At 49.0% G+C, this 27805-nt stretch overlaps 7 protein-coding genes across 10 annotated transcripts; 5 read left to right on the forward strand and 2 right to left on the reverse strand.

Moving 5' to 3' along the window:
- The first annotated feature begins 90 nt into the window (after window positions 1-90).
- Window positions 91-2294, forward strand: Gr5a (Gustatory receptor 5a). Its single transcript, XM_070218504.1, has 7 exons — window positions 91-214; window positions 273-533; window positions 707-901; window positions 967-1235; window positions 1285-1439; window positions 1504-1756; window positions 2208-2294. The coding sequence occupies exons 1-7, from the start codon at window positions 91-93 to the stop codon at window positions 2217-2219; spliced, it is 1269 nt and encodes a 422-aa protein (XP_070074605.1). The 3' UTR covers window positions 2220-2294.
- A 454-nt stretch (window positions 2295-2748) lies between these two features.
- Window positions 2749-3726, forward strand: LOC108063808 (translation initiation factor IF-2). The gene is made up of 2 exons (XM_017151019.2): window positions 2749-3587; window positions 3645-3726. Exons 1-2 carry the CDS (start codon window positions 2749-2751, stop codon window positions 3724-3726), a joined length of 921 nt encoding a protein of 306 aa, XP_017006508.2.
- A 1269-nt stretch (window positions 3727-4995) lies between these two features.
- Window positions 4996-9240, reverse strand: PGAP1 (GPI inositol-deacylase). Of its 2 annotated transcripts, none has more exons than XM_070218150.1 (10): window positions 9009-9240; window positions 8221-8952; window positions 7982-8164; window positions 7676-7920; window positions 7192-7614; window positions 7005-7130; window positions 6754-6947; window positions 6088-6697; window positions 5923-6022; window positions 4996-5868 (listed from the first exon to the last, which is right to left on the reverse strand). In XM_070218150.1, exons 1-10 carry the CDS (start codon window positions 9147-9149, stop codon window positions 5698-5700), a joined length of 2925 nt encoding a protein of 974 aa, XP_070074251.1. In that variant the 5' UTR covers window positions 9150-9240; the 3' UTR covers window positions 4996-5697. The 2 variants fall into 2 exon arrangements, with proteins under 2 accessions (XP_070074251.1, XP_017006682.2); XM_017151193.3 differs by having other exon boundaries at window positions 4996-5872; window positions 5927-6022; window positions 9009-9239.
- Window positions 9241-9719: 479 nt separating this feature from the next.
- On the forward strand, window positions 9720-12326 carry cv (twisted gastrulation BMP signaling modulator crossveinless). 2 transcript variants are annotated; one of them, XM_017151213.3, is made up of 5 exons: window positions 9720-9904; window positions 10435-10656; window positions 11462-11674; window positions 11726-11870; window positions 11934-12326. In XM_017151213.3, the coding sequence occupies exons 2-5, from the start codon at window positions 10440-10442 to the stop codon at window positions 12127-12129; spliced, it is 771 nt and encodes a 256-aa protein (XP_017006702.1). In that variant the 5' UTR covers window positions 9720-9904; window positions 10435-10439; the 3' UTR covers window positions 12130-12326. The 2 variants fall into 2 exon arrangements, with proteins under 2 accessions (XP_017006702.1, XP_017006701.1); XM_017151212.3 differs by lacking the exon at window positions 9720-9904 and having other exon boundaries at window positions 9936-10656.
- Window positions 12327-12462: 136 nt separating this feature from the next.
- On the forward strand, window positions 12463-16367 carry Spg7 (SPG7 matrix AAA peptidase subunit, paraplegin). Its single transcript, XM_017151192.3, has 7 exons — window positions 12463-12848; window positions 12911-13321; window positions 13378-13746; window positions 13804-14340; window positions 14391-14661; window positions 14719-15254; window positions 15812-16367. Exons 1-7 carry the CDS (start codon window positions 12708-12710, stop codon window positions 15971-15973), a joined length of 2427 nt encoding a protein of 808 aa, XP_017006681.2. The 5' UTR covers window positions 12463-12707; the 3' UTR covers window positions 15974-16367.
- A 1279-nt stretch (window positions 16368-17646) lies between these two features.
- Window positions 17647-18925, forward strand: dyw (daywake). Its single transcript, XM_017151044.3, has 3 exons — window positions 17647-17805; window positions 18094-18586; window positions 18650-18925. Exons 1-3 carry the CDS (start codon window positions 17715-17717, stop codon window positions 18849-18851), a joined length of 786 nt encoding a protein of 261 aa, XP_017006533.2. The 5' UTR covers window positions 17647-17714; the 3' UTR covers window positions 18852-18925.
- Window positions 18926-18952: 27 nt separating this feature from the next.
- per (period circadian regulator) lies at window positions 18953-27504 on the reverse strand. 2 transcript variants are annotated; one of them, XM_017151043.3, is made up of 9 exons: window positions 27233-27502; window positions 24554-24709; window positions 22952-24018; window positions 22542-22898; window positions 20545-22259; window positions 19766-20008; window positions 19520-19660; window positions 19257-19454; window positions 18953-19191 (listed from the first exon to the last, which is right to left on the reverse strand). In XM_017151043.3, exons 2-8 carry the CDS (start codon window positions 24664-24666, stop codon window positions 19383-19385), a joined length of 3708 nt encoding a protein of 1235 aa, XP_017006532.2. In that variant the 5' UTR covers window positions 24667-24709; window positions 27233-27502; the 3' UTR covers window positions 18953-19191; window positions 19257-19382. The 2 variants fall into 2 exon arrangements, with proteins under 2 accessions (XP_017006532.2, XP_070074578.1); XM_070218477.1 differs by lacking the exons at window positions 18953-19191; window positions 19257-19454; window positions 19520-19660; window positions 19766-20008 and having other exon boundaries at window positions 21621-21865; window positions 21942-22259; window positions 27233-27504.
- Window positions 27505-27805: the final 301 nt, after the last annotated feature.

Consider the following 27805-nt stretch of genomic DNA (forward strand, 5'->3'; position numbering starts at 1 on the left):
TTCCTCATCACTGGTCATTAACCATATCAGGTGGACCTTTTCCTGCTGCATTTTTGCATTCACTCTTCAGTCGGGAATCGGACATCAAACATGGTGCGAGTACTAAAAAGCCGATTTCCGCACCGAAATCGGTCCAATCGAGCTGTTCACCATCTTAGAAGCCAAGGAAGGATTTGGCTGAAGCATCTGAAAAGAGGATTGGACCAGTGTCGAGGTGTGTATCTTGCTATTGGGTTAGATTCCTTACAAAATTCCCTTTTCGCCTTAAGCAGACACCCAGGTGCGGGGAACGCGGCAGAACTTCCTGCACAACGGCTCCTTCCATGAGGCAGTGGCTCCTGTTTTGGTCGTGGCCCAGTGCTTCTGCCTTATGCCCGTCAGTGGAATCAGCGCTTCCTCCTACCAGGGATTGAGCTTCAGCCGGCGAAGCTGGCGCTTTTGGTACAGTGTCGTGTACCTCTGCTCCACCTCGGTGGATCTGGGCTTCAGCATCAGCAAGGTGGCCCACAGTGTCCTGGATGTGCGCAGTGTGGGTGAGTCCAAAATGCCATTTAATATCTAACGAAAGGTAGAAGAAAATCTGGAATCGGACCATTCATTAAGAAGTTATAAGCAAAAGGAAATAATGGAAAGCAAGCAGTGCAAGCAGTTCGCACTTCCTTAAGCTTAGTAACGTTCTCTCTTGTTTTGTCATCCCATCCTGCAGAGCCCATAGTTTTCCACGTGAGCATTCTGATCGCCTCCTGGCAGTTCCTCCGGCTGGCCCGCCTCTGGCCGGGATTGATGCGCCACTGGGCGGCGGTGGAGCGGCGGCTGCCCGGCTACTCCTGCTGCCTGCAAAGGTCCCGTCCTGCCCGTCGCATCCAGTTGGTGGCCTTCCTGCTGCTCTCACTTTCGCTGAGTTGGGTTTTGTATGCCTTATCTTTTCCCCGCGGGAACTCCAAGTGTCTCTCCATGTCTCTGCAGTGGAGCACCTGCTGAGCATCATTTCGGTGGTCTACTACGACTTCTGTCCGCGGCGCAGGGACCCCGTGGAATCGTACCTGCACGGGACGAGTGCCCAGCTGTTCGCCGTGTTCCCCTACTCCAACTGGCTGGGCTGGCTGGGCAAGATCCAGAACCTGCTGCTCACCTTCGGCTGGAGCTACATGGACATATTCCTGATGGTGCTGGGCATGGGGCTCAGCGAGATGCTGGCCAGGCTCAACCGCAGCCTGGAGTTGCAGGTGCGACAGGTGGGTAATTGTCTTTAAAGTCTACCCATATATCATCCTGTACTTTTAGCCCATGCCGGAAGCCTACTGGACCTGGTCGCGCACTCTCTACCGATCGATAGTGGAGCTCATACGGGAGGTGGATGACGCCGTGTCCGGGATTATGCTGATATCCTTCGGCAGCAATCTGTACTTTATCTGCCTGCAGCTGCTGAAGAGCATCAAGTGAGTTAATGGACACTATACGGACACCATACGGACAAAGTTGAATAATAATCCTCGTATCCAGCACGATGCCCTCCTCGGCCCACGCCGTCTACTTCTACTTCTCGCTGATGTTCCTGCTCAGTCGATCCACGGCCGTGCTGCTTTTCGTCTCGTCGATCAACGATCAGGCCAGGATTCCACTGCGTCTGCTGAGCCTCGTGCCGATCGAGGGCTACCATCCGGAGGTCTTCCGCTTTGCCGCAGAACTGGCCTGCGACCAGGTGGCGCTCACGGGCCTCAAGTTCTTCAATGTCACCAGGAAGCTGTTTCTGGCGGTGAGATGGTAGTTCTATAATCTTAGTTCCAAACAATCTTTGTATCTTTTAGATGGCGGGAACTGTGGCCACCTACGAACTGGTTCTCATCCAATTTCACGAGGATAAAAAATCCTGGGACTGTTCGGCCTCTAGTTTTAATTAGAATAGTCAGGATATAATGTTATAGGAATATTTTATGTATTTATTTCTTTAATAGTTTAGCTTGACAGGCTAAAGAGCAACAAGTGAGTTAATATACGGACACTATACGGACAAAATTTAAGGTTAGACTTTTTATTATAATTAATGATACAAGTTTCATAAGAATGGTCAAAATACAATGCTATACGAATATTCCTATAAATTATATCCCTAATACGCAGTGTTGCCGGGTAGATTTTTAAATATCACTCATACGAAGCGTTGCCGCAGCTTGGATAAAATCCTTTGAATATTATATATTTTTTAGGCTTATCTCTAATACATTGCTGAGCAGCAGTTGGCACAGATAATGGCCATTAAACCATACACTGTGCTACACAGTCGAGGAGTCGAGGTGTCCATCATGGAGGAACCAGTTTCCATCTGCCCGCTTTTTGCACGCGCTTTCCACTTTTCACATCGTTTTTATTTTCGTTTTCATTTACTTTGGTAATCCAGTATCTAGTAAGTATGTGATGCAATTGCCATCCATAAATGGTGCACGCTTCCTAGGCACACCGAAATGCGTGAATAGCAATGCGATTCGATTCGAACTGAACCAGTTGGCCAAATGCCAATGCCGATTGCTCCTAGCCGCCGCAGCTCCTCATCTCTTCAGCTACAGCTCCTTAGCTCCATGATGCTTCCGGTCAGCTCTCGTCCAGCCGATCTAGTCCGGTTCCAGGCAATTGTTAACCCAATTCACGAGTTGAGATAGGAGTATATAAGGCCCCGCGATCGGTTCAACGCGCAGACACAAATCGCCCACAGTTCGCTCCAGTTAACCATTTAATCAGCACAGAGTAGTAATGGCCAGATGTCAGAGCAGCCTGATCGGGATCCTGGTGGTCCTGTTCCTCGACCAGTGGGCCAGCGGCCAGCAGTTCCTGCCCGGTCCCATCTCCGGTCCCATTCCGCGCCAGCAGAGATCGCTCTTCGGGCCGGGTCCTCCGCCCGGTTGGAGCAGCGGTGGCCTCAGCCACGGCGGCTGGAACGCTCCCAGCTTCGAGTTCAGCCACCTGCCGCCCTCCCACAGCCCGCATGTGACCAAGGACGAGCTGCTGGCCCTGCTGGCCGCCTGGAAGGATGTGGCCGTGAAGCCCACGACCCCGGCGCCGGAACCAGAGCCCGAGGAGCCCGAGCCCGAGCCGGAGACCACGCCAGCCCCGCCGCCGCCGCCGGAGGATGAGGACGAGCCGGAGCCCGAGGCACCGGCACCAGAGGCTCCAGCTGGTCCACCGCCCGGCGTTCCCGTCACCGTTTCCCTGCCCGCCCTGGTGCCCATCCAACTGGCGGCCATGTGGCAGCAGCCGGCGCCAGGAGCAGCGGCAGGCGGATTGGGCCCGTTGGGGCTGGGAGGATTGGGCCTGGGCGGAGGCATTGCGTTGAACAATCTCGGAGGAGGAGGAGCAGCGGCAGCGGGAGCAGGAGCAGCTGCAGCTGGAGGCGGAGGAGCAGCCGCCGGAGCCGCAGCAGCCGCAGCACGATCCGGATTGGCCCGTCCCAGGGCTCGAGCAAGGATCGGAGGACGTGCGTCCTCCAATGCGCAGCCCGCCATTCGCTTCCCGGTGGCCAATCCGCGCAGCTTCACCTCCAACAACTACGTGGCGCCCAGGCCGCGTTACTATCGGGATACGGACACCATGCGGTGGGTATTGGATCTATAATCCTTTAAAATCTATTATTATCCTTGATATCCCTGCAGCTTCAACGTCATGGCTCCTCCGCCCTATCAGGTGGCCAATGTCCAGGGCCCCGTTCAACTGGTGCCCGCCTACTGGCAATAGTTCGTCCAGTTCACCTCTTCGAGTCCAATAATCGTACTGCCAATCTCTCTATAAGCTAAACTGTACAAAGTTATATGTTATAGTAATACGCTCATGGCATATAAGATGCCTTGGCCTGTTAACCAGTCGCATTTGTTTTTTTTTTATTATGCCAATAAAATATTTTACCAAAAAATAAATAAGAATGTTTTTCACTGGGGGAAACGTTATCGGAAGTTCGTTTTCGAACGATCTGAATATAATGTATTGAACCCTAGTACCATTAATATGATAACTCCAAAGTCAACATTAATCATAAGTATCATAATCATAAGTATCATAAGTATATTCTATCATACCATAATCATATCATAATCACATCATAATCATATCATAGTCATATCATAATCATTTCATAATCATATCAATCTCGTCTACTCTGCGATATGGGAACTTTTAATATTTTAGAGTTACAAGTATAGCGACTGTATCAGATATAAGTTGCCGAAATAATCTAATCTTATCTATCCTATGCCTTTTCCAACATCTTTACGGATCATAAAATATGTTTTTAATATAATCGAAATCAAGTACCCATTTATTATAATAAACTTGTGGCTTTTTAATATCAATAAATAGTTAAAAAGCAAACACGGCAGATTAAAAAGACCATAAAAACGCATACATTTTATCGACTGGTGTTGCACAACCGCCAACACGTAATTAATTTAATTTGACTCCCCGAATCTACCAACTGTTTTGCCCCATTAAAATATGGACTAAGTAGCTGACTACTTAGGCCGATATTGAAATTGGCACTTTATAACTTTATGCCGATATGAATATAGTTTGGACAGAGACAGCGAAATGCAATTTGCTTATATCACTCCTCGAATTCCTCCTCGATTGGCAACTTTCGTCACGATTGGCAGGCTGACAGATGTCGGCTCCTTAAGCGATTCGCTTATATATATATGAATATATATGCTGGTGGCCACATCCTTATCGGGACATCGTGTTTGGCCACTGAACAGCCGAAACCTGCCTCCGAACGACTCCCGTGGGCACAGTAGACGCTGGAATGGCCTCACCTCACCCAGTTTGCGTGATGCCACGCCTCCTGTCTCCCGGGTGTTATGATCCACCGACTGATCCAGATTTCGACGTCGCACAAATGAGACATTAAGTAGATGGTGTTGATGAACCGAAACCCGTTCCAATCGGCCTCCTTGTGGGCGAAGATGAATCCATAATTGCGTACCCATCTAAACTGATCAGCAAAAACACTCGTTTTCGGAGTTTACAAATGTATAAAATTGTATTCGTTTAGGGGTAAAAACAAGGGACTTTCTAAATGAAAACATTTTACAATATTTATACATACATCGAATTGTTTCTGTTTGTGACACTTGGCAGCTACATTAGGTCTATTACTTAGTCGGAAGAATACAGATTGTTGGGGGATGATTAAAAAATAATATACAAACAATAAAAATAAAGAAAATAGTTAATTTCTATTGCTTTAGATTTTCTTTACAAAATCCTCACTCAATCTCATATGATCTTAAATTAAGATATGTATTCCACAACAAAGGATTAATAATACTATGAATTAAATAATTTCGGAAAGGATAAAAAGATAAAATACTAAAAGTAACGTCTTTGGCTAAAATCAAACTACAGTCTGGCTGGGGAGTGTGGCTGTTCCAAGGCATTTTCGCACATTTTCACACATTTTCCGCAAATGGAGATTAACGTGCGGCCGCCCGAGATGTCCGAGGTATCGCTAACCAGCGCCTAAAGCGCCGGCGACAGGCGTAAAAACAATTAATACGTGTAATGTGCGATCGAGGCAAATCGAGAGCAACGCCCATTGGGGCCCAGTTTGGACTTCCCGCTGGAGGAGAGATCCCAAACGGGGCTGGCTTACGCAACTGAACCAACTAACGCAGCAATAAATAACGAATTAACGCTTGGAGAACAAAATTCAAACTAGATTTGGGGACTAGACAGACGACGCCATAATATCCAAAGACTTTGGTGCACGGAGAGCAGGGCGAAGGCCCCGGCAATCACATAGGTCAGCCTGTAGATGGCCGCCTGGCAGTACAGTAGAACCACGCCGGCCAGAAGGTAAAACACGAGCGAAAGCATCCAGTAGCCCTGACTGCAAGTTTACATTTAAAACTGATCGAATGAACGATTATGTATAGGTACTTGCCATTTTTGGGGAGCCCTTAGCTGCAGGAGTAAACTAAGTGAAGCCATGACCACGATACTGGGATACAAGCTCGGATCCGGCAAGTCAATGCCATGCCTGAAGGAAGAAACAATCAGTTAGTATCTTAAAAGATGATCTTATAGCTGGGATCTTAAACCTACCGACGACTGCGCACCCAGGCCAAACTACTGGGAGCATTGAGCAGCAGCTGCACGAGCAACATCAGCAGCAGAGTGACGTGAAAGGAGAAGTTCTGCAGGCCCACGCAGGGCTCCGGTTCCTCCTCCTCCGGCTGCTGCTCCTGCTTCGTTTCCAGAGCCTCCTCTTCTGCGTTCGGCTCCTCCGCTGCCACTGCAGCTGGCTTGCCGCGCACCAAGTTAGCCGCCTTCTGCCAGAGAAAGTCCTCCAGATAGTCCTTGTAGGCATTCGACAGCATCAGGAAGTAGAAGACAAAGGCCAGCAGCAGACCCACTCCGCTGCAGGTTCCCATGGCCGTGGCGATGGTCAGGATGCCGAACGTAATCGGCAGGTGGGTCATGATCGAGAGCATCACGTTGGAGGTGGGCTGCGAGAGGCGTGTGATGCGCAGGGCCAGGCGGTAGAAGGCGTTGCCGTAGAGCGTCAGGGCGAGCCAGGTGCCCAGGGTGGCCAAAAGGGACAGGGCGATGGCCGCGCAGTGGATCACAATGGACACATTGATGCTGTAGTCCAGGGACTCTGGCTCGGGCAACAGGCGGCTGGTGATGATTAGCTTCTTAAGCAGGCGACAGGCTGAAATTGTTATGTTATATTAAATGTTTTTGGTTACTGCCATGGGTAAACCCCACCTGTGACCACATAGAGCGACGTGTACTGCAGGTAGCCCACATAGGGACGCAGGCTGCGGAAGGTTCCCACCTCGTGGAAGGTCTCCACCTGCTTCCGCAGCACAATCAGCAGGACGCAGACCAGATGGGCCGGCAGCCAGCCGTAAAACTCGAGAATCAATCGCGACAAGGCCGAGGAGTAGGAGTACTCATAGCTGGGGAACACGGATCAGAGTGAGATGGCGGTAGCCAGTGGAGTAGCTAGTGCTCACCTGATGCGATAGCGGCAAGTGGGATCCAGGTAAAGATCCAGTGTCACCGGATTCAGAGTGGTATTGTAATGCCGGGGCACTAAAGTCGGCACATTTACATACAACTGGGGTTTCTGATCAAACGATCTGTGAAATAACCAAATAAAAGGGTGAATAAAGCACAGCGGTAACTTTATAACCCACTCACTTGAGGGTCTGGAAGCGCTCAAAGCCCGCCGCCCAGGGCACACATATCCTGGCGGTCACCCGGTACTCCGCACTGATGCACTGCAGCGGCTCCACAATCACCCGAATGCTCTGGTACGGATCCACCATCTCGGCGACGCGCAGCCGCTGGTGCAGCGTGCCCTGCAGGGTCTCGTTTATCAGCGGCAGCTTGGCCATGGTGTACCAGCGCGGCATCTTGATGTCCGTCACGCGCTCCCGCGGATCGTAGATGTCCAGGTTGTAGCCGATTCGCTTGGCGCTCGGCGGCAGGCGCACCAGCACGTGGCTCCACTGCACGTAGGTCTTGCGCAGGTTGTGCAGATCCAGGATGGCGATGCTGCGGGGATCGCGATCTTCGTTGGGCAGCCGCTGGACGAGGTGCATCAGCGAGGTGGCCCTTTCGCTGGATGGAAAGAGAGGGATTTTTATATAAGATACTTTTATAAATTATAATATCTACCTACCAATAAAGCTGTCCCGTCTGGTTGTGCTCCTGGGCCGAGCAGCCAAACAACCAGTCCTCGTCATCCACATTCAACGCCTCAATGGCCATTTTCCTGTACCTCTCCTGGCGCTGCAAGCCGATCAAATCGAAGAAGATGCCCTTCAGTCCGTTGCTAAAGTACTTGTTTATCACGAGACGCCGCTCCTCGTGCCAATTTCCAGCCGCTCCGAATCGCACGGTGCTCTGTTGCCGTCTCCGCGGTTTCTGTGATATATACATGATATATAGATATATAAGAATATACAAAATAGTGCTAGGAACCCACGACAAAGGTGGCTAAAGCCGACTGCAGGTTGCGCTGTTTGTTGGTGCCAAAAGCGATCGACGAGCGGTCCTCGCGCACATACGCAATGCTGAAGAGAAACCTGTTGATGGCCTGCATGAACTGCAGGCACCACACGGCGGATAGATGGTCGCAGCTCAGGCTAACTCTGGGTATGGCCGAGGTCTGTGGAAAGAGGGGAAATGGAAAATAAGCCAGGCAACACTTATTCAATCACTTACCATGGCGTGCAGATCGTTGAACCGCGAGCTGGTGAGTCCTGGCCGCACCAGCAGATCCCTGTTGCCGCCGCCCGTCGAGATGAGCAGCACGTTGTCCAGCCGCGCCGAGCTGTCCTGGCTGGCCATGCGCTGCACACTCGGCGGCCGCTGGTGCAGGCTGTCGCACACATTGGTGGTCACCGTGGGCACCGTGGCCGTGCGCAGCTTGGCCAGCACGGCGTCCGTTTGGCCGTAGAACCCCTCCAGCTGGGCATCCAGATTGAGCACCGGCTGGTCGAGGGGCGTGGAGATGCTGACAATCGTGTTGATGTGCTGGCCAATTGAAGGATCCACCAGGACGGACTGCGCCAGCTTGCCGCCCATCGAGTGGCCAATCAGGACGATGGAGGGCTGCTCCGCGCGACCCTCGTAGATCGAGAGGATGGTGCGGATGCAGAGCTTCAGGTAGCTCCGCTGGCGGGGCAGATAGCCGCCGTACAGGGCGGACAGCTCCTCGTCGTAGTCAATGGTGTAGTAGTCCAGGTGGAGGCCCGCGTCGTCGGACATCGCCTTGCGCAGCGCCACGGAGGCCAGGGAGCGCACCTGCTTGTAGGAGCCGGCGTTGCCGGGCACGAAGATCACCGGAGCACCCGTCATCCGGCGCTTCAGCGGATCCAGCGGCTGTCGCAGGCCCTCGTAGTAGTAGTACAGACCGTAATTTGGATACTCATCGCCGCCCTTGACCCCGACTTTCTGTAAATCGAGTATTAATCAGATTTCTATTGGCTTATCTATTGCCTGGCACTTACCGCAAACATGGGCTCGCCGAACATGTAGGTCATCCGGCAGGCATTCGGCTCCACCTCCACGTGCAGATTAAAGAGGCCGTAGAGGAGGCAGCATATCGAGCCGATCACCAGCAGAACAGCACAGTTTCGGAACATAAACATCCTCGATTTTCAGTTTTTCATTTCTGTTTATGTCTTGATGGCCCAGCTGCGCTAGAGATGCGAGCGGTGCTATCGAGAGGCGATAGTTGTGGGGATGGGTTGGGATGCCGATAGTTATTAGCAGGAAAATTAGAAAAAATATATTTTGTATGTTTTATAAGAAAAACGTTGTGGTAAGCTCGGTTTAAAGATTATAAAAATATATATATTTCACACTTTTATCACATTTTGCTTATAATTAGTAGCTGTGAGTAGAGGGAGTTAATAGTTATTAGCACAAGGAAAATTTTATGAGTATAGATGATTTCTGTATATGTACTTTTCAATTATCTAACAATTGGTGCTACTCTGCTTATATTTTTCAAACAACGTTACTATTTCTAAATATATTAGGCATTTTAAAAAATTAAAAGAATGCGTTCTTGAGAATCGTATATTTTTACACCCTACAAATGAAACCTCTTCTTTATCGTTACTTTTAGCCGTGACTTCTCGTGATCCTTTCCCGGTCACCGCAGAGGCGCTCATCTCTAGCCACTTGATCGTCACACATAAGTATGTATCGAGCCGATCCGTGTTGTTGCTTTGGCTAGTTGATTATTCAGTCGGCGTACGCGTGCGCTCACCTCCGATCTGATCCGATCTCCGATCCTCCCGATTCAGATACATATATGTGTATATAGTACCGGAATTGTCAACCGAGAGGCAGCGGCGCCGGCGTCAGCATCATCGATACCGATTTCTAAGTCTGGCCTGTGAGTGTGTGCGTGTGAGCCCGATCTTCGGTGTGTGCGCTTAATTCGCGTACTCGGCTGTGTGTGTTTGTGTCTAGCCTGGCGCTATTGTTGTTGTTTCTCGTGGGAACGGAACGGGGAACGAAGAGACAGTTTATGCCCTAGCAATAACAAAAACAACAACTAGAGAGAGAGACATTGTCGCCGTGCAGTCGCCTTGCTGCCGCTGCCGCCGTCGACGTCGCTGCCGCGGCGAGCAGTTCGATCCGCTCGCTAGTTGTTGCTGTTTAGTGTTCGTTGTGGTGTCGCTTGTTGTTGTTTTGTTTTGATCCGTTCCGAATCTGAGTGTGAATCTGAATCTGAATCAGATTGCTTATTACCTATAATATATAGTGCAAAAAGTGTCTGTGTGCCTGTAATTGTGATTGTTGTTTGTTGTAATTGCACCCGCACACACACACACGGCCGCAGCCACGAGCACCACTCGTATACGTGCACACGGGAAGAGCGCATTCCAATCCAATCCGATCCCTGTGCACGCACACACACAGCCACCATGGAAATTTGGCGCTCGCTCACAGTGGGCACCATCGTGCTTCTGGGCCTCGCCTGCTTCTGCACAGTGGAGTCCTGCAACGAGGTCGTCTGCGCCTCGATCGTCTCCAAGTGCATGCTCACCCAGAGCTGCAAGTGCGAGCTGAAGAACTGTTCCTGCTGCAAGGAGTGCCTCAAGTGCCTGGGCAAGAACTACGAGGAGTGCTGCAGCTGTGTGGGTAAGGGATCGAAGATCGCCGATCAGTGGGTGGTGGGAGGTGTCCAGTGTCCAGTGGCCATATAAATATGTATGTATTTGATCACCAGCGATGATGTGATGGCCATCGCTTTGTTTTTGTTGCTGTCAACCTAGTATGTGTGTGTGTGTGTGTGTGTGGGGAGGGGGGCGGTGGAGCTTGCGATGTGCTAACTAGTTATCGATATCAGGCTTGAGCTGGCGATCGATTCAAGCCTAGGGTTGAGACCCTATGCCGCTGAAAAGGGGCTTTTAACTCCTATTTCCCCCAGTCTATTCATAGATTTGACCATTACTAGTCAAGCAGGCACTTAAAATAAATTATTTCACTTTCGGATAATAAAAATTCTAAAAATGTATCAAGCTTTTAAGCTTACATACCATTCGTATTAGTAACCTCAAATCAATCATCTAAATTTCAGTTATGAGCTAGGAAAAACTGTTTATTGATGGTGTAAATAAGTAAATAATCGGCTGTAATCATCCCGATCGGATTTTCTTGAAATGCATTTTACGTTTGGCCCACATGATGTTGTTTATAAACAAATCGAGCATGACGATGAAAACAAATGTGCACACGAGATGAGAATAGGAAGAGCATGTCTTTTTTCGCAGAATACAAATAAATCAATTTAATTATCAGATGCACAATAAAAGTGGTTTAAAAAAAATGAAAATAAGAAACTAGTCGTAAATATTAGGAATGTGCAGTTTCCTTTCGAAAATATTTTACCTTTTAGTATGGATTTTTCAATATTATAACCAAAATCAATCGCTAATTTTTCCAGAACTCTGCCCGAAACCCAACGACACGCGCAACTCGCTGTCCAAGAAGTCCCACGTAGAGGACTTTGATGGAGTGCCGGAGCTATTCAACGCCGTGGCCACTCCGGATGAGGGCGACAGCTTCGGCTACAATTGGAACGTGTTCACGTTTCAAGTGGACTTCGACAAGTACCTAAAGGGTCCCAAGTTGGAGAAGGACGGTCATTACTTCTTGAGTGAGTGCTAACTTAATGATGGCTTTCCTCTGCTACAATGCTATAATTTAGGAACCAATGATAAGAACCTGGACGAGGCGATTCAGGAGCGGGACAACATAGTGACTGTGAACTGCACGGTGATATATCTGGACCAGTGCGTGTCGTGGAACAAGTGCCGCACCAGCTGTCAGACAACAGGGGCCAGCAGTACAAGGTAGAAATAGGGATGGGGATCTTCTGTCTTATAGATTTTCTATCTTAAGATCTCTCCTTGTAGATGGTTCCACGACGGCTGCTGCGAGTGCGTGGGCTCCACGTGCATCAACTACGGCGTCAACGAGAGCCGCTGTCGAAAGTGCCCGGAGTCGAAGGGCGAGGTGGGCGACGAGCTGGACGACGCTATGGAGGAGGAGATGCAGGACTTCGGCGAGAGCATGGGCCCCTTCGACGGACCCGTGAACAACAACTACTGAGCAAATGCCATTCAACGAACAGAACAGAAATTTAGCTACTCAATTCAGTGACATTATTATTATGTAGTACGAAGTAATATTTGTATAGCACTATTATTATTATTTTATTTACAAAAATCGAATAGGCGCTTTGAATTGTTTTACTTATTGAACCGGCCAAGATATATATATTATACGTATATTTTTTTTAACTTTTATGTGAGTTGGTTTTTATTTGGATTTAGTTCAAGGGGGTTTAAATTAAATTACTTAAATTATTTTAAAGTGTATGCGATAGTTTATACGATATTTAAGCGGTTATTTTAGTGTGACCAGTTGGCAAGGCGTTTCCGGATTCTGGGCGCATGCAGCCTACTATTTGCGGCAAACCAAATTTCGTGTGTTTTTATTTAAGTTAAATCATCATTTTTCGGGGCTGGCCAAAAGCGAGGCGCAGAAATTGGTAGCGAAAGCCAAGCCGTCGGGCCGTAGTTCAGTATTACCAGGAGATATCGACTCCATACTCAATTGGCAGCTGTCAAGGAAGTAGAATTACGTAGGAGTTACGTAGTCGCCCGAAGTTCGGGATTCGAAAGGAAATGATGTTGAAGGGCCTGCGGCATGTGCGGAACATGCTGCAGCGCGGTGGCTCCCAGTTGGCCCAGATCCGCGGCGCCACGGGGCTCCAGGCCCCGCGAACTGGCCGGGAGCTCTCGCTCCTCCAGCTCAGCCGGCAGCAGGTGCGTTAAATGGGTCAGATCCTCCAGATTCTTTAACTAAAAACATACAATTCCTCTTCCAGGTGAGGCAGCTGCAGGCGGAGTACAAGGCGATTGTGGGCCTGATAGCCCGCTCGCTGCAACTGACGCCCCAGGAGGTCCGACTGATGCACCTGCGCAGCCTGAGCACCGCAGGAAAACCTCCTCCCGCGGAGGGCAAGGCGGAAAAGTCCCCAAAGGACGCAGCCAAGACTGACGAAGGTTCCCCCAAGGAGAAGCCACAGGAGAGCAGCAAAGACGAGGCCTCCAGTAGTCCCAATCCCAGTCCCAGCAGCTCTGCCGGCGAACCCGGCGAGGATCCCAACAAGAACAGCAACGAGAACGACGAGAAGATGCGCTCCGTGCTGACCAAGGCGGTCCTCTGGCTCTTCACCATCTACATGTTCGTGGCCTTCTTCTCCCTGCTGATTACCCCGCGTTCCGAGCGACCAGAGGTGACCCCATACCACTTAGAAGGCTGTCTATAAACTAATTCCCTTGCCTTTTTTAGGGCTCCACGCGCTACGTGTCCTGGAACGAGTTCGTGCACCACATGCTGGCCGTGGGCGAGGTCAAGGAGCTGATCATTCGGCCCGACATGGAGATGGTCACCATCATTCTGCACGAGGGCGCCGTCATCAAGGGCCGCAAGGTCTCGTCCAGCATCTTCCACATGGCGGTGGCCGATGCCACCCGGTTCGAGGAGAAGTTGCGCGAGGTGGAGAAGCGGCTGGGCATCAAGGACGGCGTGCCGGTGACCTACGACCGCCAGACGGACACCACCGGGCGCATCCTCATGCTGCTGCTCGTCTGCGCCCTGCTCGTCTCCATTGCCACGCGCATGAAGAGCATGAAGAGCCCGCTCAGCATGGATTCCTTTGTGCGTAGTTCGTGCTCCTTAGTCCCAAGAATATCTAATAATAATATCTACTTTCAGAACCAAATGGGCCGGGCCAAGTTCACGCTGGTCGATCCCTTCGACGGCGGCCGCGGCGTGCTCTTCCGCGACGTCGCCGGGCTCAGCGAGGCCAAGCAGGAGGTGAAGGAGTTCGTCGACTACCTCAAGTCGCCGGAGAAGTACCAGCGCCTGGGCGCCAAGGTGCCGCGCGGCGCCCTGCTCCTCGGACCGCCGGGCTGCGGCAAGACGCTGCTGGCCAAGGCGGTGGCCACCGAGGCCCAGGTGCCGTTCCTCAGCATGAACGGCTCCGAGTTCATCGAGATGATCGGCGGCCTGGGGGCGGCGCGAGTGCGCGATCTGTTCAAGGAGGGCAAGAAGCGGGCGCCGTGCATCATCTACATCGACGAGATAGACGCCATCGGGCGGCAGCGCTCGGGCACGGAGAGCATGGGCCAGGGCAGCTCGGGCGAGTCCGAGCAGACGCTCAACCAGCTGCTGGTCGAGATGGACGGCATGGCCACCAAGGAGGGCGTGCTCATGCTGGCCAGCACGAATCGGGCGGATATTCTAGATAAGGTGAGGGTCATAGCTTTATTGAACTTACCATATAATTGATCCTTTTCAAGGCCCTTTTGCGCCCCGGTCGCTTTGATCGCCACATCCTCATCGATCTGCCCACGCTGGCGGAACGCAAGGAGATATTCGAGAAGCACCTGTCCTCGGTGAAGCTGGAGTCGCCGCCCGCCACCTTCTCGCAGCGCCTGGCCCGCCTGACGCCGGGCTTCTCGGGCGCGGACATCGCCAACGTTTGCAACGAGGCTGCCCTGCATGCGGCGCGCAACACCCAAAAGGAGGTCAGCAGCAAGAACCTGGAGTACGCGGTGGAGCGGCTAGTGGGTAGGTGGATCCACAGATCAGAGATCAGAGCACATACTTAGCTTCTAACCTTTTCAGGCGGCACCGAGAAGCGCTCGCACGCCTTGTCGCTGGCCGAGCGCAAGGTGATCGCCTACCACGAATCCGGACATGCTTTGGTGGGCTGGATGCTGCCCAACTCGGACATCCTGCTCAAGGTGACCATTGTGCCGCGCACCAGCTTGGCCTTGGGCTTCGCCCAGTACACGCCGAGCGAACAGCACCTGTACAGCAAGGAGGAGCTGTTCGACAAGATGTGCATGGCGCTGGGCGGCCGGGCGGCCGAGAATCTGGTCTTCAATCGCATCACGACGGGCGCCCAGAACGACCTGGAGAAGGTGACCAAGATCGCGTACTCGCAGATCAAGAAGTTCGGCATGAACGCGACCCTGGGACCCATCTATGTCCGCGATGCCGACGAGACGGAGGGCGGCGGCGCGATGGGCAGCGGCGGCAAGAAGCCCTTCTCGCGGGCCATGGAGAGCCTGATCGACAACGAGGCGCGCCACGTGGTGGCCAGCGCCTACCAGACCACCGAGGGGATACTCGCCACGCACCGCGACAAGCTGGAGAAGGTTCGTATCTTTAAATCAATAGAGATAATATCCTAGAAGCATTGAACGATTTTTCCATACAATTCACATTTTATTAACTTTCTTTTAATTTATTAGAGAGAATTTTAAGTGTGTAAACAGGACTCCAAAATATATCCGAAATATGATAAACAGATTAAAACAATTTTATAAGTTGGAAACCTTTTAGAATCTACCTATAATTTCTCACTCAAGTGATTTAAAATGATTTTAATATCTACAATATTTTTATCAATTAAATATCAGTAAATATTTAAATATTTCCCATTTAGTAGTGAGAAACTACTATATTCCGTTTATTTATGCCTCAAACAATTCTATAAACTTAGTATTTTATTTATAATTTCCGATATTTTATTTTGTATACGAGTCTCTAGAGCTTCGATTTGATGAGATCTTGTGGTGTAAATTATAAAAAGCTGATTATGAACATGATTGATTATAGTAAATCAATGGCTAATGAAACGAGTTATTTTAGCTCGTTATATTTCGGTTATATCCTACTTGCATACTCACTTACCTCACCATCTCTCTTTCAGCTGGCTGAGGCGCTGCTCGAGAAGGAAACGCTGGACTACGACCAGGTGGTGGAGCTGATTGGTCCGCCGCCTTACGACCTGGGGAAGCGGCAAGTGGACGGCGTGGAGTTTGAGCAGTCACTGAAGAACCTGGGCAGCGACACGGACGCCACGAAAGCCTGAGGCTTGGAGTCGAACTCAGATTCAGATTCAGGTTAAGAGTCACAGTCACAGTCACAGTCATTCATCATACGCCACGTGGGCCCAGTCGCTCACCTTTCCGCCCGTTGTCCGCCCCTGGTTCATGTTCGTTGAATGTAAATAAAGTTGTTTACCTTTTTAAATGATTCCAAGCCGTATTCATTGTCTAATTGCCCGCTAATAAGCCGCGTCTCGTCGTCTCGGGCAAGGCGATTTCGATTTGCAACTACCTAACGGATAAAACAGTCCAACTTCAGTAATGAAATCAATCGAAAATCGAAAGTGAATATAGCTGTGACTTTGACTGGCAAATAAATTGTTATGTAATTTTTCTATTGTTGAGCTGAAAGCAATATATTAAAATCTGTTTAGAAAGGATATTGTTTGTAGGGTATTTTATTCGATTCTTGGGATTGTTGCCTTAAGTTTGCCTTAGCGAAGCTATATCGTAGAGTCCATTGAAGATCCATCATGGTTATTTCCTGGTAGCTCAATCATCCAGTCCACAATTGGATATAAGGAAATTTCCCAATGAAAACCAAATCTGTGATAATACATTGTAAGCCGAAGTTACCATAATACCCGCCATTGAGCAGGGTATCTGTATAATCAGCGTCATCGCACCGACATGACAGGAGATCAAAGTGTAATTCCACACTTGTCCACACTGACCTACAACCTGACACGCACTGCCAATTGGCTGAGCACACACAGTCACCCGGTGACCGGTCCGAGTCCGATTCCAATTCCGATTCCGATGGTCACCTGATGGCGGAATCCACCGATCCCCTCCAAGTCGGTCGGGATTATTATACCTCCTTATATGTAATATAAATATGTAATTCATTTAATTGTAACTTAAAGATAATATACTTTATAATATTAACCAATATCTGCTCCTTAAATAGAGTATAAAAATTTAAGAACATTTTTTGTATTTATATTTAATCTATCAACACCTTACCACCAGATATTCCAAGTCGAGACATTCGGAAACACCATTTTTACGCGACTATCTTCACAGTTACGCAAATATCAGGGTCTACCACATTTACGTAAATTTGCCTTTATGGGTGCATTTCTAAATTGAACTCAGATGATAGAAACTCTAGAGATGGCGAAGAGAAACCAGTTCTCCATTGCAACCCAGCTGAGAATCGCTTGGTTTTCACTCATATTCGAATTATGTATGAGCCGAATGCGGCTTTAACTTTTCTCACTTCATATCGGATATCGGCATGTCACTTGCTTTAGTTTCCAACCTTAATTATAATTTATTAATTATGTATTCAGGAAAATGTAAAGAACAGAAATCTTCATAAATTTTCTGCTAATAATACACAAATATAATTTATAATCTGACAATAATATAATTTGAATTTGGAATATCTATTGTTGGTTTTACCATTAATTTTGTACAATATTTGGATTGAATAATATAAATTAATAAACATTTGAAAGAATATAGTCTCTGATCAAGTTGGGGACTTTCCAATCTCAGTCAAGTTATTGCAGTCCGTATTTAAATAAGGTTTCATGCCGGTACAGTCGGCTTTAGGCGCAATTAATTCGATTTGTTCCCCGGATCGCTCTTGAACTTGCACTCGGCTTCGGGAGGATGCATAAATAGGCCCGGCTTTGGTTTGGAGGGAGTCAGTTGTCGCCCAGCTAAATCGGTATAAAGAAATCGGACTACGGATTACGGATTACGGATTACACAGAAATGCAGTTTACCGGTGTCTCGATGTTTTCGGCATGGATCGTTATCGGTGTGCTGTGTTCTATAGTTCCCTATAGTGCCTCCGATGTATTCCGTGAGTGTCTCTTTATGAGAAAAAGGATTAACTATATATATATAAAGATATATATCTTTTTTTTAATTTAAAGTTCCTATTAAAAAAAAACTTTATATTCAATGCTAACTATATTTAAGTAGGTATGTGATTGAATTTTAAAATATTTAAATACATCAACAAAATCAAAGTTAAAAATCTTAAGATTTAAATGGAACAGAAATAAGTTTCTTCCTATAATTTAATCTGCAGTTACAAAATTTTTTTTAATAAAACAAATTCTATTTTTTATCTACGGATTGAACACAGCACCGCCTCTGAAACGCTGCAAGGTAGCAGATGAGTCGTGCTTCGTGGCACAGGCGCAGGCCTTCTTCGGGGCCTTCCAGAGGGGAATTCCGGAGCGGCAGGTGAACGGCCTGGAGCCCATTGATCTCGGCTCGATGCGCGTCGAGAGCGGTGGCCACTCGGAGTCGCTGCAGTTCAAGCTGGTGATGAGCAATGCCAAGCTGTACAACCTGGCCAAGTCCGCAGTGGTCAAGAGCCTGAAGGGCTTCACCAAGGACCTCAGCAAGCCACTCAAGCTGACCATGGTCATGGATGCACCCGAACTGGAGGTGCGGGCCAAGTACGACGTGGACGGCAAGCTGCTCATCCTGCCCATAGTTAGCAAGGGCGATGTAACCATTCGGTTGGACCACGTGCAGACCAAGTCGAGGATTATGGCGGAGCCAGTCAAGCGGGACGATGGTCATACATATCTCAACATCACCGATTACAAGACGATCACCAAGATTAAGGGGTGAGTAAATATACGGAAATGTGGCATTCAAAAAGTATTCAACAAATGAATTCCCTTTCACAGTGGCCACTTTGACATGACGAACCTGTTCAACGACAACGTGGAGCTGCGGGAGAGCACCTTGAAGGTTCTGAATCAGGAGTGGAATACCCTGGCCGTCGATGTGCAGCCGAAGATTAACGAGGCCTGTTCCAAGGCCTTTAGATCCATACTGCAGAATCTGTGGAAAAATATACCTTACGACGAGTTCTTCGAGGCGGAATGAACGCACTTTATATATTCATTTACTTTTTGAAATATTGTTCTACCACAAAATAAAGTACTTATCTCTATACCCAATTAACAAAACCGCAATTCTGGGGAGTGTCGGGGTTTGGAGTTTTGCAATTTATTACGCAACGGAATAAATAAATATAAGACTGTTTAAACGAAATATAAATAAAATATTTTAAGCTGAGATGCAGTGTTTGAAGAATTTTAACACATTTGATGTTTCTGATTTGAGATCTACACATTATACTCTGTTTTCATTGATTTTACAGATCCTTGAAGGACCATCTCATTCGGTGTTTCGTTGCTTCAATCAGATTCGTAGACTCGGAGAACTGAAAGGGAAACCCGGGATTAGCTGGGATGCACTGGCACTAGGTGACTACTACGAGCGGCTCACTCTTCTCTAGGATCCCTGCTGGTCCTCGGTGCCTGCTGTTTGCTGCTTGCTGGTTGGTTCGTCCTAGGGATCGACTTGGTGCACCCGATTGTGTACGTCGGTCAGCAGCAACTGCGGGTTTGGCAACTACCCATCCCCGTGTTGCGTCTGGTCCTCCTCGGGGTGTTCCATGATCTTGTTCTCCGAAGTGCTGAGGCTCTGTGGGATAAGACCTTCGGTTAACTGGCTGTCAACTGGACTTGGCCTTGAACCCGGGCACATACCTTTATCTTACGATGCTTGGGGTCCTTTTCGGTGTCTGGCGGACTCTCCGAGCCGTCGGTGGTCTTGATGAAGGACGAGTAGAACGAGGAGAAGCTGGAGCCATCCATGTCGTCGCTGTTTCCATTGCTGTCCGTGTATTTCTGTGAACGATAATGGTGTACTTAGTACTACTTCATTTCCGTTGATTGATTATGATCATTAGGGCTGTACAAGTATTTCCCAGTTCGGTTTGCATCCGTAATTACCTTGTTGTTGGTGGGATTGCTGCTGCAGGGCGGGTCGGAGTTGTAGTCGCCCATCACGGACGCGATGGGCGAGGAGTCGGGCGCCACCACCTCCTTCTTGCAGGGATCAGCACCCGCCGCATTGGACCCCGCACCCTCCGCCTTGACGGAGGTGGTCTGCGAGGAGGGCCGTTGCACCTGGGCGGGAGTGGTGACCGAGTGGAATGCGCCGGGCACCTTCTTTGTCATGGACACTGGCGTGGCCTGTGGGGGAATCGGGAGTGGTTGAGTTAGCCAAATATCTAGGGGTCAATTTCTCATTGTCACGTTAAAATTATAGTTTCTTAACCGTTAGTTAACCGATAGTTAACCTCTAGTCAAATGTTTTTTGTCAGATAATTCATCGGGAATCGGGAGTGGTCAATTTCTCAATGTCACGTTAAGGTTATAGTAAGTTAACCGTTAATTAACCGACAGTTAACCGCTAGTCAAATGTTTTTTGTCAGATAATTTATCGGGAATCGGGAGTGCTTGAGTCAATGTCACGTTAAGGTTATACTTTTTTAACCGTTGGATAAGGTTGGCTTGATGTTAAATGGTTCGTTTTCTCAATATGATGTTAATTTTACGAACGAAAAATGTTTACAAAGTCTGTTGTCACACGATTCAGTATAAAATGTAACTAGAACATAATCTCTAGTCAAATGTTTTTAGTCAGATAATGAGACTCAAGCACAAAAGTTAACCGGACATTGAGAAATCGACTGTTAATCTGGAATTGGCCCATCCAGCTGACTCACCGTATACACCGTCTTGTTGTACGCCGACTGGGAGCCCAACGGCCGCTCCGGAATCTGCAGGGCGTTGGCCATCCCGGGGAAGGGCATCGGCTGGTACATCATGGCCGTGGCGGCCGCCGCCGCCGGATGCGTGTAGAAGAGGGAGGGATGCGGGTACATCACGCCGGCCATGTACTGGAGCGGCATGGCCTGGGCGGCCGCCGCTGCAGCCGCCGCCTGCTGCGAGGTGGTGGGCAGCTCCACGCCACTCTTGTGCGGATGCTTGTGGATCCGGGGCGAGCGCGTGGGACTGGTGGGCGTCAGGGAGGCGGCGGGGATGTAGTAGAAGGTGGGGAAGAGGCCGGCGGAGGAGAAGCTGCTCTGGGCCATGGCCGTGTGCGTGGAGTGGACGGGCGGGGTGATGCCCACCGAGAACGGCGGCCAGAGATTGATGTTCTGCGTGCAGGAGGGATAGGAGGAGGGTCCTGGCGTGGAGCTGCCCACCGAGGAGGAGGTGGCGCCCGCCGCTCCTCCGGCTCCGCCCCCTCCGCCGCCGCCCGGGGTTCCCGCTCCCGATGTCGTGGTTGTGGTCCTGCCCTCCGGTGGCACGCTTCCTCCTCCTCCTCCGCCTGCCACCCCTGCTCCTCCCGATCCCACCCCGCCGGAGCCCGCTGCTGCTCCCCCGCCTCCACCTCCGCCGGCTCCCGCTCCCTTGCTCCCGGCATCGCCGGTTCCCAGGGTCAGCTGCTGCTTGGGCTTGTTCGCCTCGCCCTCCCACGAGTGGGAGCCGCCCCGCTTGATCCCGTGTCCCGGGCCACTGTACTCGAGCATCTTGAGGGTGTCATTGGCGGACTTCTTGCTCTTCTCCCCGGTGCGTCCCCGCGATTCGCGGTGCTTCTTCAGCATGAACTTTTCCATTTCGTCATTGTGCTTGTTGAGCAGGGATTCGGTGAGGGTAATGGGCGGAGAGGCGGCGCCGCCTCCTCTGGAGGAGCTGGTGGTGCCAGTGGTGGTAACGGTGGTTCCAGAGTTGGTTCCATTCCCCGTTCCGGTTCCTGTTTTGGTACCGGTTCCTGTGCCTGTGCCTGTACCAGTTCCAGTACCAGTTCCCGTACCAGTTCCCGTTCCAGTTCCACCGGTTCCCGCAATGCTCGTATTGGTCACACTGCTCATGTGTATATTACTGGCGGTGGTGAAGTTCCCGGAGGAGCCGCTGCCCCCGCTGCCCTCGTGGACGGGACTCATCGGTCCACTGGCTCCGCCACTGACACAGGTGCTCCGCGGCTCCGGCGGCGGCTCCGTCTTGGGCGGATCGAGCTCCGCCGGCGCCGTGACCGGCTTGCTGTTGAAAAAACGCAGCAGGTTCTCGTTATAGTTTAGCTGGTTGTAGCTGGGCGGCGTCTCAGTGGAGCTCTTACTGTCATAGTAGTCGTGGTGCGGCGAGATCTCGCCGAGCATCACGCTGTCGCGCTCCGAGACGGTCAGCTCGTTCTCGTGCGGCAGCTCCAGCTTGAGGTCGGCGCGCGAGACCTCGTCCATGAGGGTCTCCATGAAGCTGGCCAGCGCCTGGCAGCGGCGGGAGACCTCCTGCTTGACCGTGTCCGACGGACGGGAGACGGTCTCCGCCAGCCGCTTCACGATGTCCTCCTTGATGCGCGTGTTCCGGTTCTGGGCCTCCTCCGATATCTTGAGCTTGCACGTGGGTGCCGCCTCGAAGACGTTGCACTGTTTGGGACCTGGTGAAGTAATAAAAAATATGGTAAATAACATGATAAATCACTAGTATTCAAAAGTAACGGTTGTTGGCTTTTTAAACTTTTATCTGTTGTAAATGTGACAATCTGGCAACCCTGTTAACAGTTATCGATATCGATCGCAGCGCAGCCAACTTCAAGTTGTCAAAGTTGCGGTAAATGCGAATAAGAAGCGAAAAGGAAACGGAACGGTCGAATTTCGGAAAAGTGTTAATAATATAAAAAATGCTAAGATTCCCCTTTATGTTGCATTAACAAACTCACCCTGAAACACCCTGTGATGGCCGACCACGAACTCCAGCTTGCGCGACCACGGATTTACGAAGCTGGTCCACTCGGTCTCCAGGAGGACGTAGCAGCCGTTCTGGATGAGGAAGCGGTAGGGCTTGCTGCAGAAGGAGGCGCCCGCCGTTTGGCCCTTCTTCATCACCGTCTCGTAGGTCTCCTTCATGACGCTGAGGTCCTCGTGGTGGTAGAAGTCCATGATGCTCCTGCCGATGAGGTCCTGCGGCAGGTAGCCCAGCGCACTCACCGCCGCGCTGTCCACGTGCGAGATGATCCCGGTGGCCGTGTGCCGGATGGCGAACTTGGGGCTCTTCTGCGAGAGGATCTCGTCGGGAACTAGAGGAGTAAGTTGTAAATGAAGCCTTTGGAGACCTAGTCACACCACTCACCCTTGTAGCTGCTCTTGATCGGAGTGGCGCAGATGACGAGCAGCATGTTGGTGCCGTTGGAGACCATGTAGTTGTCCGGCCGCGCCTCCTCGGGCGCCTCCCGGAAGGTCAGGCCCAGCCGGAAGGGCTCGTAGCTCACCGGCCGCCCGATCACCCCGAATCCGCCGGACTTGAGGCCCCGGTAGCGGCGCAGCATCACGCAGAAGGTGCTCTTGGCGTCCTTGGGCATGCTGCCCCGCGACTCGGCGATCGGTATGCCCGTCGTGATCTGGCTGGCGAAGGTGGCCCGGTCCTTGAGGTGCACAAAGTCGATGAAGGAGCGGCCCAGCCACATGTCGCGCGGAAAGCCCAGCACATCGGTGATGCTGGGCGTGGTGTAGAGCACGATGCCGTCGTGCATGGAGATCACGCAGCAGAAGCTGTCCTCCTTCACCCTGCCCGGGATCCCGCCCGACGCTCCCGCGGCGCTCACGCCCGCCATGGACTCCAGCTTGCCCGGCGTCGACTCGCCCCACGCTTTGTCGAACTTCCCCAGGCCGCTGTCCAGGCCGGAGGCGTGGCCCACGCCCCCGCAGCCGCCCACTCCGCCGCCCATCGAGGGCGGCACTATGGTCACGGACAGCGGCGAGGGGATGGGGAAGCTCTGCTCCGCCTCCGACTTGGCCGCGCCCAGATCGCCACGATCCGCCGACTCGGACTCGGATCCCGACTGGTCGTCCTCCTCCTCCTGCTGCTGGCGCAGCTGCTCCGCCGGCTCCGTGGCCTCGCCGCGATCCTCGCCGTGCTGCTGGTGGTCCTGCAGCGTCTGCTGGTCCCCGCATCCACTGCCGCTGGGCCGCGGCGGCTTCTCCTCCGCCCCACCTATGCCCCCCTCCAGGGAGGCGGCCGCCGAGATCAGGGATTGCACCTGCGTCTGCCCCGTCCCCTTGTTCTTCTTCTTCTTGCGCGACTTGTCCTTGTTCCGCTTGATGATCATGTCGCTGCTGCTGGCCTGCGTCGAGGGCTTGCCCCCATAGCCGCTGCTGCCGGACGAGTGGCTGCCGCTCAGCCGGGACTTGGAACTGCCACTGAAAGGTAGGTAGGTTATAAATGGGTTATAGGATAGTTATAGCTCAGGATAGTCAAATCGAACTATCAAAATATTCATCACCTCGCCCTTAAAGCTTATAACTTACATGCACTGACAGCAATATTACATTTTATAATGTAAGCCATTTTATAGATTTTAAAATTTGATTATAAAATGAAACTCATTTTTATAATAGCATATAATGTTTAATATTCTCTAAATATTTTTCTTAATGGCATAAAATGTTTAATATTTTCTACCTTGATTTAAGTATTCCGAAATGCTAAAAACGATAGTTTCTTCTCAATTTTTATACAAAACTTTAAGTCTATCTATGAAATTTAAAGGAAGCTTCAAACAATGATTTTCCATACGATTTCAAGGTTTTAATCCTACTTTAAATTTAACTAACGGACAAGAAAACGGCCTATAATAATTTAATTGAATATACTAGTTAAAGATTCTCAGTTATCGTGGCCTACTTTTCGGGGCTTGCAGGACTTAAATACTAGACAATTAGGCAGACGACTTACCTGCGCTGCGACTGACTGTTGCTGCAGCTGTTTGAATACGCCGAATCGGACACCTTGGTGTTGTGTGTGGACTCCGTGGACTCGCCGCCCTCCATGTTGTTTAGGTTCTCCATATTGCCAATTTGTGTGATATATAGTATTTACTTTGCGAGATTTCTGAAAAACCGAAGGGTAACCATTGATAAATGACTGATAACTTGGACTTGAAATCATTTAAACCTCAATAAGTAACAGCAATTCAAAAAACTATCATAATCATAAGATATTCCAAAACATTTCTATACTTATATTATATTTCCACTTTAGTCGGTAACCCATTAATTTTCCGCTAAAAGTCTTTGTGAAATTTGAGGAGCTTCTGTAAATTGCCCAACTGCATTGCAGAATCGACTTGTACTTTCATTCAAAACGGTGTCGTTGCATGAACGTGAATCGATTGTGATTGTGTTGTGAAATAGTTTCAGTTCCTCCGAATCGAATGATGAAATAAATCACGCATTTGTTGCGGCATTGCGTTGCGATTCACAAACATCGGAACTTCGTGGCAAAGGCGATGCAGCCTACCATTAATTGAAAATTCGACGCTGGTCCTCATCAAAATATTTGCGTATGTATCGTATGTACTAAATATCTATTTAAATGTATTCACGTTGCTTGATTTATTTCCTTTGACTCATTTTAGGATTTTATAGGGATACGGGATAAACACACTGACAATAATCATAAACTAAGTGAATTTTCACATTAATTAACACCTGATTGGTGGCATCGAAAGTGAAAACTCTGTAATAGATATTAAATTATAGTACAAGGATCTTGAATTCTACTCATTAAGTGTTTTAAGCAGTTACTAAATTGTTAAATATTTTTATATTTGTAATTCTTTATCCCGGAAATAGTAGTTATATTGTCTTAAGCTTTGTACACAAGTCGTCTGTACTGAGGCTGCACTGTGGTAATTAAGAGCGGGAGGGAGAAGGCAAAATGTTGCATTCACGTGCAGCTGCAGGCGTTGTGCGTCGTGCTTTTGTTGTTCCCGCCAACGGATGCCGTTATGCAGTCGCAATGCACTCAGCTGCACACCCACATTGAAGCTCAGATAAAAGATAAATCCCCTGGGAGCTTTTCTGCACAGTGTGCTTGAAAGTCCAGTGAAAAAGTGCCAAATAAGCAAAGAACTCATTATTCGCTAATCAAGAAACTCGTATTTCACACAATCATAAATGATTACGTAAGTTTATTAATACCCAAAAAAAATTAAAGTTATGGAGTTCATTTCAAACGATTACATAAGAGCAAAGTCAGCTAAAAGTACTAAAAAATGTGCATGACAAATAAAAAAACATTGTATGAGCATTAGAGTGGACCTTAACTAATGCATTTAAAAAACAACAAAATAATTAAAAATAATATAATGTTCCTTAGTAATCAAAGAAAAGGGAAGAAAGGCTTAAAGGAAATGTAGTAATAATGATAATAATAATACAATGCTCTACTCAACCAATTAAGTTCAAATGTTCCTTACTTTCTACAGTTAACAAGCCCAAACTTTGGGCAATAGCCCATTCGACGCGCCTCTAAATCGATTGTATAATTCGACAGTTAACCCAGTTTACAACGCACACGTCAGTGCGCTTTGTCGCAGAGTCGTCAAACGCTAGCAAATCAAAGAGGGCCAACTGGTCGAATCCTTGCGGGAGGCTTGGATTGCAGGATTACATTCGCATTTCGTGCGTCATTCGCGGCGATGTTAGATAATGCAATGAAGGTAGCGCGCGCCAGACGGTGGATAACAGCCCCATAACCGAGGGGTTCGGGATCTGAGCCACAGCCATGGGTTGTGGGAAAATACCATACAATGTATAAAAAAGGACGGACGAGCTATTAATGTATTTCTGTTTCGCTTGTATAACCCGTCTGAGACTTTCCGAATCTGTTCGACACAATTATATATTTTTGTGGTGATACGTGGCGTATGCAAATAATATTCCTTAAATGTTTATAGAATTATCTTATCGTTTAGCATTGTTCCGAATAGTTCCTTAAGACCAAATAATATTAAGACATAAAAAGCTGAAAAATGAATAGTAATAATCACCAACTATCCTATTTTAAGCGAGCTTAGGGTCTCTATAATACATCCTCTGTTAGCTATAAGATAGCATTAGATAATAATAACAGCAATAATTCCAAGTTTTTAAATCCCCTGAAATTTTAAGTTCACCCGTGCGTATGCGTAATATCCTGTGACCCGATTAAGTGGCATATTTACTTATAGACGTACAGTAAATGACTTTGTTTCAAGCCAATTAACGGCATATGTGTATAATATAGTACAATACAAAGTGTTTGGAAACAAAACGCCCATCGAAATGTTGTTTTTATATTTGATATTTATCGCAAAGTATCGTTCAGTAGGGTCAGGTATGTGTTCGGGGCTTTTGTTTACGCTGCAGTTGATTACAAACTCTACCTCTCTGTGCAACGTGCACTGTGCAGTCGGCACTTATTAATAAACACTCTATATGTACACCATATAGGCGTTATGAACCGAGTTCTTTATGTAAGTTGGGCTGAGTTGTTTTGTTTGTTTTTTTTTTGCAATATGATAATGGGTCTCTCTCCGGCCTGTTGCTATTTTCTGTTTTTTTTTTGCAACAACGTGACAAATGCACTTACACTCTCGCTCGCTCTCCCTGTTGCACTCGCGGGAGGATGAGATGGCTATAGATCAAGTTGTGGGCTTTATCCCTCACTTTGCGGCTGGTTCAATTCGCACTCAGCTTCGACACTCTCACTGTCACCAAATCCGAATAAATAAAAGGTATTTCTGCTGGCAAAAAAAAGGTATCTTGCGTGTTTCTAGAGGTCGTTGTTTCGATTCTTTCAAATAGTTCGGTTGCTCGGCGAGCGCGTTGTTCGACCTTCCAGCTTTAAATCCCCACGAATACTAGCTGTGGCCCCAAGCTCCAAGCTGCAGTCTACAGTCATATTCCATAGCCGTCGCATATTCGCATTCTGAGAATTTTCTCACACTCAATCACCGCTCTCCGCTGTCGCTGAGAATCGGAGAATCGTGGTCGTTCGGGAACTTGCGAATCGGCTGAAATACTCGCACTCTACTCTTCTAGCATTAACCCTTGGGCGAAGCTTTTGTAAACCCTTAAAAGCTAAAAAAGGTATCATATTTACAAAATGAAACTTACCATAAAATTTAAGAATAAAATTGTTTAAATAAATAAAAAAGGTAAA

The sequence above is a fragment of the Drosophila takahashii genome, chromosome X (genome assembly GCF_030179915.1).
Source record: "Drosophila takahashii strain IR98-3 E-12201 chromosome X, DtakHiC1v2, whole genome shotgun sequence".
Lineage (NCBI taxonomy): Eukaryota > Metazoa > Arthropoda > Insecta > Diptera > Drosophilidae > Drosophila > Drosophila takahashii.